The following is a 10,110-nucleotide window of genomic DNA, read 5'->3' as shown; positions in this document are numbered from 1 at the left end:
GTTGTCCGAGCTCGTCCCTGACATGGTCAGTGGAGCTCAGGTCTAGAGCAGGGCACCTGAAAAAAGATACCAAAAGATTTACTCAACATCCAAACTTCGTAGACTTTTTATTTCTAAAAACATGCATGCTCACCATATATTCACTATCAGGAGTGTTTGCTTAGTGAAGCCCTCGGGGAACTCGGTTCAGAATAAGAACGTAATTATTTGCTTTTCAGGTGTTCTTGAGCGTCACAAACACGGCTGTTATCCTTGTGATAGCTCTGCAGTGCCCTTCTTGTCCGCAGAAATGTGTTGAAATACACACCTTTGCTGTTTTCTACGGACGTTAGTCCCGTAAAACAAACAGAGCACTTGAAACTCCACAAAGCAAAGCAAATGCTTGCTTTTGAAATAAATCACAGTCTCAGTGTACTGCGAGACCTGGCGAGTAATTCTTTGCCTCATGGCGACCTCCAAACACTTGGGGGCGGTCTTGCGCATTTGACTAACCAGAGGGTTCAGCAGCCCAGAAACTAGTTTGTCCCTATTCGGCACCCGTAACGTCCATCTGGTTTTTTTTTAATGTGTTTGCAAACATGGCAGAGTATTCGCGTGTAAAATCTACCAAATTGGTCCTGAAAGGCGTTAAGGATAAAAGGTGAGCTGGAGAGCCATACGGTGAAGTCACACTATTTGCAGGGGAGACTGGAGTCTTACCTGGAAAGCGTGCTTCTAAATTATTTGGTTGATGTTTTGCTACGTAGGCCTCTTGCTTCTTACATTGATGAGATGATTCCTCGTATTTTCAGTCCAAGGACTGCTCCTCGTCTGCAGTCTGTAGGTGTGCAGTAGTGAATCCAGCGTTATGAAATGTGGACAAACCCTTGTTTTTGCTGACCCGCTCCGACTGTTCGCTGTAACTAACTATTCCCGGTGTGGGATCGTAGCTCTTCAGTTAATAATAATAAACTTTATTTTATGCCACGACTTCGTGATTTTGTATGTCAACAAGCCAGCTCAAACCCCGGACTTTCCAATTGGCTTCCCTTCATTCGAATAGCTCTGTCTGCAAATTGAACCTTCGGTGCACGATTGTCAGTGGCACCAATGTGCTGTAAACGAACTTCATGCTTTGTCTAAACTTCCTAAATTAATATTTTTTGCGCCTTATGTAAGATGTTTGAATGGTATTAAAATGCATTTCGGTCTTTGCGCCTCGTGTACCTTTTGTTCATCTTATTCGGGCGATGAGAGTATGGCACACAAAACGGCAGACACGGTAGAAACAGATTCGTGGTACTGTGCCACTGTTAAGGGCTTTTCATTATTATTTTTAAATCGTTCATTATTCAGTACATCCCTTTTTGTTACTCTCGGTGTGAGAACAAAGTTTTGAGAGAATGCTCTCGTAGGCATCGTAATCCCTCACTGACATGATGTTGAATCATCCCCACGGTGGAAATAAGAACTGTTTTTGGAAACTAAATGGCGTCTTTCTATAAATGTAGTACATTAGCAACATTTTTGGGGGGTGTGGGGTCTTTTTTTGGTCCATATAGAGTGTCATTAAAGTGAATTGTGGAATGGTAAATAAAAAAATAAAAAGAGTCTCCTCACTCCCAAATACAGGAGTACAAATCGTGTGCATGCATTCTCACTTGAGGTGAATTATTTGCTAGATGCAGACTGCACATCTCAATAGTTTAATGTTATGCTTATGTTTTTTTTAATGTACTAAAAGTTGAAATAGTTGTTTCAGTAATCAAAGTGTAAGGTTTTCGTAAACTAAATGAAATATTCGTTTGCTGTGAACGATACTGAGGGAAGGCATTGGGCAGCCTGCCATGGGCATGTAGTTTTTCTGTTTTTGACATTTGTACAGTAATTGTGCGTTTGTTTCAACTGCAGCAAGAAGAAACACAAAGACAAGAAGAGAAAGCGAGAGGATGAGAAGGAAAAAGATGACATTGTTGGTAAGACTGGTTGTAATGACAGCATGTTTGTAGATAAACAGTATAATAACTATTTCTGTATCTTTCAGGGTGGTAGTTAGATCTCGTAAATATATCACATAAGAACTTAATTATTTTAAGACTTCCCTATTCAGCATCTTCAAAAGCCATTACTCTAACCTCTGATGTATTTCAAACTCTATGTTTGCAGGAGGCTGGTGGGCCATCAGTAACTTCGGAGAGATCACAGGATCAGTGGCCATTGAGATGGACAAGAACGCCTACATCCATGCCTTAGATACCGGGCTGTTTACTCTCGGCGCACCACATAAAGGTACAGAAAAACCTTCTTAGTTCAGAAAGTTTTTATGTCTTATAAATTAACATCAATTTAAGCGTATGATAGAAGTGGAGCCTGAATGACTTCATTGGTCAGCACTGTTTTAGATACAGCTACTATATAATTATATGACGGGGAACAAATTCAGTACAAAAACAGATGAAGTGCTGTGCCTTCTTTCCCTTTTAACACTTTCAGGCTGAAACCTGATAAACAAATATTTCTTTGCAGCTGTCAAAGAATATAAGGGCTTTTTAGACATATTTATTATTCTTTTTTCTAACGTTTAACTTTAAGGTCCACAACAATCTGAAACATGAATATGAAACAATCATACTTAACTTGGGACCCTACAGTGTGTTTATTCAACTCCCAAGTGTTAGTTACAGATTTGAATGTTTGTATCCGTGTGAAATTTAGTGTTTTGCCTGTGTATCCCTTTGAAGACTGAGCTGTGTTTTTTTTAATGATGTCTGTAGAATGTAAGACGGTGTATAAGTGTCTTCTGTACCTGTCTTGCCATTTTCTTTCCTACCCTCATTAAGCTGCAGAAACAATACCAATGTGCTCGTTGCATCCCATAAGTCAGTACAAGAGATATGAGCTTTTCTCTTAGAGCACGTTTGTGTGTGTAGAAGCTGCTGAATTAATCTAACCCAGGATCGTTTTTTAATATTACCTCTTTTTTTTCCATTCTTTGGAACTCAATAAAATGTACACTGCTCCTGTTCGTCTGTCAAAGAATATTAATTCTGCAATTTCTCAAATAAGACACCTTGTTGACAGGTTCTCTTTCTCAGATTGAGCAAGAAAATGGGATGGCAGTAATTGTTTCTTTTGAATAAATAGGAGGTCTCTTTGGAGTGGTATTTCTGTCATATCCTGGCCTGTGGTTTACATTCACTAATTTGCAGAATGTTATGAACTGTAAAGTTATAGAAGGTGTTGCAGAATGCCACACAATTTTCAGCTCTATTGACTCTGAGAAACCTGGGCTCATACCTGATTCCTTACTGTTCCCCATGATGAGTTTGCTGAGTTAAGCAGTTTGCTGTATTCTCTAAGCAGGCAGTATAATTGGTTTGTGTATTGGGAAGAACACCATTACAAAAAAGGTTAACTTAAACATAGAATGCATTAAGTTTTGTATATAATCAATTTGCAATCAGAATTCATGCAATAGTAATAGGAAAAATAAACTGTTTTGCAGCCAGTGTGAATTCACATAGAATATGCCTAGTATGCCTAGTTAATATGAGCTATTAACAGCTTATTTCTAGAATATTTTATATTACAGCATCATAATAGTATTTATGCAAATATACTTAATCTCTTTCTCTATTATTTCAGAATTTCAATGCATCACATAATCTTACAGAGGCATAAAACAAATGCAGGCCTGTTACCGTCTGAAATGCACAATGGCTTGAAGTCTTAAATGTATCTGTCACTGTTAAAAGTGGCACATGTGCAAATTCTGATTTTGATATGGTCATTTGAGGAATAAAATAAGCACTGTAGGTCAGCAGTACTTTGACGTGGATGGAAAGATACATTTCTGCATTATTCAACCCTGTGTACCTGCTTGTCAGGTTTAAAATTTTGCAGTAAAGTTGGACCAGCCTTTATTTCCAAAATAGTAATGGTGTAACAAATAACAAATAAATAGTTTATTAAAATAAGTAGGAAGGAATAGAGAGGAAGACAACTCCCAAAACACAGGGATAGAGAAAAAGTCAACTTTAATTACTGCTGCTGTTGTAGAGGCCACATAACTGCCTTTCTCTGACTAATGTGTCGACACCTGGGACTGCTTGCTTCTGGTGTCCAGCTGCAGTGCTGCTTTGTTCTCTCGTTCCCCGGCCAGTCATAGTTCACATGGCTGACGGTTCTGCTTTTAACCCCTTGCCTCCTGCACTGACACAGTAGGTGAATGATGAAGACACAAAGACCAATGAAAGTCCAAGCTACAGAAATATAGCAGCGCTAAGACAGGCCATGGGCATTTACAAAAACAAGCTGGCTCGTAAACGTGTCCTTTCACTGCCTCCCTGCATTCGCAGAGATGTTTTCCAGTACCTTGTTAGGTGCTTATCAATTAACTAATCATAAACACATAATGTCACACAGGCATGTAATTAGAGAAATAATCGCTGCTTATGCATTTTAAAATGCTCACTGCTCATTAGTTCTCCAGGGTGGTTAGAGAGGATGACAAGTCGCGATCAGCACTTTTCAGTGACAGCCAACCAGCGGGGAATTTTGTTGCTGTGGTGATGATATCACTTTTAAAATCTGAAGTATTACCACGATTCACCGAATGTGCGTGTATATATGCAGATACATTGAAAACTCTATTTTCTGTTTTACTTGGAAACCGGACCCGACTTCTTGCATGGACATTGCATCATTCATCATCACACTCTCAGGTAAGTACGGTTTAAGGTTTCGGCCTTCCCACGCAGGGATGTACTGGCAGTGGACGGAGTCAGGACCTTCTCAGTATCTTTAGCCCAGATTTCTAAGGCGTCCGTTTTCTTTTGCAGAGGATGAGGGTCCTCACCCGCCTGAGCAGTTCACAGCCATCAAGCTGTCGGATTCCAGGTGAGTTTAAACATGAGGAGAACGTTTTATTTATGTTTTCCTACAGATTGTTTTCACTTCCTCTAGCTCTGCCATTGCCGTCTGTTAAGGTGATGATAAGGGTTCAGTTTTTTTTTTCCATGACTGTTTGTTTCCTCGGAGGAATGTCACGTGCCGGAATCACTGGTTTGCCCGTCGTTGCCCGAGTTTTTATTCTTTGTGTCTTTGTTCTCCGTGAGGATCGCCCTGAAATCAGGTTACGGCAAGTACCTGGGGATCAACTCGGAGGGGCTTGTCGTGGGCCGCTCCGACGCCATCGGATCTCGGGAACAGTGGGAACCCGTCTTTCAGGATGTGAGTCGTTCCCCACAGCTTCCTTTCTTTTCGTCCTCTTGAATGTTATCCCACATTTTCTGAATGAAACGTATCCCGATGAAGCTGTTGGCAGACGAGGCAAATGTTTGTAGGTCCCATGCAAATGCATGCCTGTTAGATTCAGATTCTATATCAGTAAGTGCTAGTCAAGTCCCCAGGTGATGAAGAGGATCCAAACCGAGTATAAGAAAGCTTCCTCTGTCTGAATGTTACCCAGCACTTTCTTGCGTGCTGTGCATTTTCACAGGGCTGCGACAGCGGTGTTCAAAAAGACATTGATTGTCGTAGACGTAACTGCAGTGCCCTCTGAATACTTTCAGGGTGTCATAAACTGGCAGTATGCCGTCCCTGGGTGCTGTTGCATCCAGCTCAAGTTCAGGTTTATTGTCAGACTTACCTGAATACAATGAAATGCTTACTTGCGGGTTTTCCTCACGTGACAGATGACATAACGTCGAAAATGACACAACACATTGCTTCGCAATTCTTAAATACAGGAACAGGGTTGCAACTATGAAATTGACCCGCATTTAGAAAGCAGTAGCAGTAGCAATTCAGCGGTAGCAGTATTTTCGACTGATTCTCAGCAGCCGCGTCCAACGGCGCTATAAGGTTGCAGTGGTGCAGTTGAGAACAACTCCTCAACCCAAATTGCAGTCCAAAGGGTGTGAGATTCAAGCAGAAAAGCCCAGTGGTTCCAGGTGTGACGCACCTGCAGGATGCTGGCCGCAGGATGTGAAGACCCACGGTATAAGTATTCATCTTTGCCAGGCAGCCACAGGAGTCAAGCGCGCACAGAATCTGACTATTAGCACTTGAAGCAGTGCTTGAAACTGCCTGTGCGTCAAGGCAGATCAGTTCACTGTCTTCACCACTGTTGTCATCCTATTATTAAGCTCTGACTTTGAAATCTTGGAACAAAGACTTTCATCATGATTAATATAATGAAGATTGACCATTGGGGGGGGGCATTTTGATCCCAAAGTCCTCAACGATCTTTACAAATCCCTTCCGTTTTCAAACTACAGGAGAGGCACCTTTAGTTGTTGACAAACCTCAGTGTGTCATTTACATCCACGCTGTCATCAGTCACTAAGCACGAAATGCCACTGCTCCGGTGTTTATTGATGTTTTCTGCCGCTTTGCTTATACGTCTCTCCACTGATCGAGCCTCGGAAATGTGTCTTGACGTGACGGTGATGTTGCCCTTAATGAGTGTCGGTGCTTGTTTGCTCAGTGAGCGGTAGTAGATGCTTTTCTTGTGCTTCCGTGTTTTATTACAGGGTAAAATGGCACTGATGGCTGCGAATAGCTGTTTTGTTTCTTACAATGACGAAGGCGATATAGTAGCGAAGAACAAGGCCGCAGGAGAAGGTGAGATGATCAAGGTAAGAACATAAGAATAAGAGAGAGGTTGCAAATATGAGAGGGTCGGTTCAGCCCATTTACTCCAGTAGCTGTTTGATAATTAAAGTTTAAACACAGGATCTTATTCAGCTTTTTTGGGGAAGAGACGATAATTGTCTGCTTGGCCGGGAGCTTTGCTCCACTCTTCGTGGGAAGCAGGGCTTACTCTTCCCTATCCTAAATGCTCTGTCTCTTGACTTCCGCTAGTATCCCTGGCCACTTGTGTTGTAAAGTGGGACTTAAAAAGGCTTTAAAGGTCAACTCAAGATTTAAGGTCTGCATTCTTACGATACTTTTTTCCCTTGCTAGCCTTGAACTTTGAAGTTTGCAAATTGCTCTAAAAACTCATTTCTTTCTTTAAGTTCCGATCGTGTGCAGAACGGGAAACCACAAAGAAAGAAGACATTGCAGATGAAGACAGAGGAAATGTCAAGCACTGTGAGATCAATTACGTGTACGTATTTCATTTTAATCAGCATTTAAGGACATAAAATGTGCCTTTCATTGATGTATGGATTCACTTCCTCAGAACCACAGCGTGCTTTAGGTGCAGGAGGCTGCTGCACTGCAGATACTGTAGAGAAGTTCAGATTACTAAACTTAATTAACCTCCTAGAGCAGGAGTGATTAAATCTGGGTCCCTTGCTAAATTTCCTATTCAGACTTTGTCAAAGTGTCCTCATGTCGCCCATGTTGGGACATTGGCTTTGGATTTCCAGGATTTCCAAAAGGGAAAAGTGCAGCCTACTGCTCCATCCGCAACAGTGCTTATAATGTCCAGCGCTCCAAGGCAGGACCTACAAGGGCAGTATTTTTAAGGGTCCGTCTTCTAAAACGGAGCTGATTTTTTTTAAGGTATCTCCCAGTCAAGTACTGACCAGGTACTTAGCTTCCACAATATATTAAGACCCAGCTTCAAGTTAGTATAGCCAATGGCAAATCTCTACATCAATCTTATATGGAATGTCCGTCCATCCATTTTCACTCCTCTTTTCCTGGTGAGGGTCACGGTTATATGGATTATATCTCATTAAATTAGTTTTTAATGAATTGTATTCCAGTGAATCTGTTGGCAGACAAGGTCAATGTTTGTAGGTTCCATGCAAATGCATGCCCGTTAGATTCAGATCTGAACTGCTCTCTATTTTCTTAAACTGGGTATTGAGTTGTCTTATATATGTGATAGATTCTATATCAATAAGTGTCAGTCAAGTCCCTGAGAAATGATGAGAATCTACAGTGAATATAATAAGAAAGCTTCCTCTGCCTGAATCCGTCATGCTTACCAGAAACCAGAGTGCGATGAGAGCAGGAGCCCAGAAGCCTGATAGCAAAATCAGGATCAGGCTTAATTTTAATATCAAGTGCATCTGTCACCAGTGAAGAACGACATGCCATTAGGGAGCTGAGAGGTCATTGATTTTCTCAATTTTCTAAACTGCAGCCATTTCACACCTGCAAGGATCTGACATCCTAAATCATGGCTTGTATATGTAGATGATAGACTGAGGAGCACATAAATCTATATCGTAACGGTGGATTGATGGGCCATTGAAGCTTAACTGCAAGGCGCAAGATGAAATGCCACTGCAGTCCACTGTTTATGGATCATTAATTGCCAGACAGTAAAGATGAAGCTTTCTGCGTGCCATTGTTTTCTTCTAAGAAAACCTGTAACGCTTCCCTCACTTTTCAAGGTGTCGGGCAGAAGCAGAAATAAGTATGGAAACTGTTTTTTTCTTGCCTTCCTGCTAAAAGAGTCCCAACAAAGAGTAGAACAACAAATTCAGTTTTTCCCCACGTTTCATTCATCTTGTTTGCATTGAAGGGAAATACTTATTGAATATGTTTTTTTTTTGCTTTTGACTTCTAAAGGATTGCTTTGGCTACCTTCGAAGTCTGTGTGGTCAGGTGTATTTAATGTTGGACCCTTCGTTGATGAATTTGCATTATTTAATCTTTCTAAATGGTTTGTTTTAAAAATACATGCATCAAACTTGTTTTCAGAAAGAAGTTCCAGAGCTTCCAAGATCGCAAGCTGAGGGTCAACAGTGATGACAGCAGTTCGCTGAAGAAAGCCAGAGAGGAAGGAAATTTTCATGAAACTTTATTAGATCGGTATGAAGATTAAAACATCTTTTTTCCTCTGAATGCAACAGTCAGTCCGGCAGCTATAGAACTGTGCAATCTTAATATTTAACTCTCCTAATTTTCAGTACAATTTTGTTCAGTTTATATCAAAACAGATCTTAAACTGAAGGAAATTATCCAGAAAACAAAACTGTCTTTTGGCTCTTAACACAAACTTTGTTTCTAATTGTTAAAATCTTGATGCCCGTGTAATAACCAAACATCCTTCTGTCTGTTACAGGAGAGCCAAGATGAAGGCAGACAGATACTGCAAATGAAGATAGAAGAAACAGATCTTTTTTTCTTTTTTACATTGAGTGTTGTAATTTTGTTAACAATTTGAAGTTCACTCTGATGAAAATTTAAAATTAAATTTAATGTTTTATAAGAAAAGGGTTATTTTCTGTGTTTTGTTTTTAGTTTTTAAGTTATTAAAAGAAAATGTTCAGATATCTGAGAGATGTGTATTATTTAAATAATGATTCCACTATTTTTATTTAGTATTATATTGGCTGGATATGTTCAAGTATTTTCAATTATATTTTTATGTAATGTTAAAGAAGAAAAGCATCATATTTGTCACCTTGCGTGTCATGGATATGTTAAGTATAATAATTGAAACTAATCTTATTAAATTCAAAATCTAGCACATATTACATATTTAATAATTACTTGTTTTAAAGAAATGTATTAAAAGCATTTTTAACTGTTGAAGGTATTTGTAGAAATAATTAACAAGCTTAAAACAGCCAGTACAAAATGTAGTGTCAGAAATGATTTTCTGTTTTCTGTGCGTGGTGAAAATTTTAACTAGTGGAAATAAAAAGCGATCACTATATGTCTTACAGGTCGGCTTCTAGAACCCAGCTTTTTATTTTACAAATGGTAATTCATGCATTGTCTAAGAACTTATTCTAAATCAGGGTCTCGACCACAAAAGGTAATAATATACCTTATTAATGCAGTGCTCAGGAGAAACAGGAGCGCACCATCACACGTCGATTTCTCTTTCTCTTTGCTCTATAAGTAACCTGCAGTCTAAAACTAATTTAATGGCATGGTTTTAAATGTCTGGAAGTGATGATTAGCTTGTGTTTAATGAGCCAGTGTCTATTCTGGAAGTAAAACCATCTATCTCTGCCTCCGCGTGTGCCTGCTGCAGCTTACAGTAAGACTGTCTCTGCTGCAGGTCGCTAGATCCACAGCACATAAACGCGTCTCTCGCTGACATTTGTTTGAACTTTCGCTCCTCCGCCCTCGCGTCCCATTTAACCGCACTGTTACCCCCTTTTCAAGCGTAGAGCAGCAAATTGCTTTACTGTTACAGCAATTTAATAAGTG

The 10,110-nt window shown here is 40.0% G+C and overlaps 1 protein-coding gene across 1 annotated transcript; it reads left to right on the top strand.

Moving 5' to 3' along the window:
- Positions 1-532: 532 nt before the first annotated feature.
- frg1 (FSHD region gene 1) lies at positions 533-9,219 on the top strand. The gene is made up of 9 exons (XM_088639134.1): positions 533-640; positions 1,891-1,955; positions 2,146-2,268; positions 4,821-4,878; positions 5,097-5,211; positions 6,516-6,620; positions 7,002-7,093; positions 8,647-8,757; positions 9,011-9,219. Exons 1-9 carry the CDS (start codon positions 579-581, stop codon positions 9,045-9,047), a joined length of 768 nt encoding a protein of 255 aa, XP_088495260.1. The 5' UTR covers positions 533-578; the 3' UTR covers positions 9,048-9,219.
- The last annotated feature ends 891 nt before the right edge of the window (positions 9,220-10,110 follow it).

This window comes from Lepisosteus platostomus, chromosome 1 (assembly GCF_059453375.1).
Source record: "Lepisosteus platostomus isolate fLepPlt1 chromosome 1, fLepPlt1.hap1, whole genome shotgun sequence".
In the NCBI taxonomy this organism is placed as follows: domain Eukaryota; kingdom Metazoa; phylum Chordata; class Actinopteri; order Semionotiformes; family Lepisosteidae; genus Lepisosteus; species Lepisosteus platostomus.
This window is presented reverse-complemented; position numbering and strand designations above follow the sequence as displayed.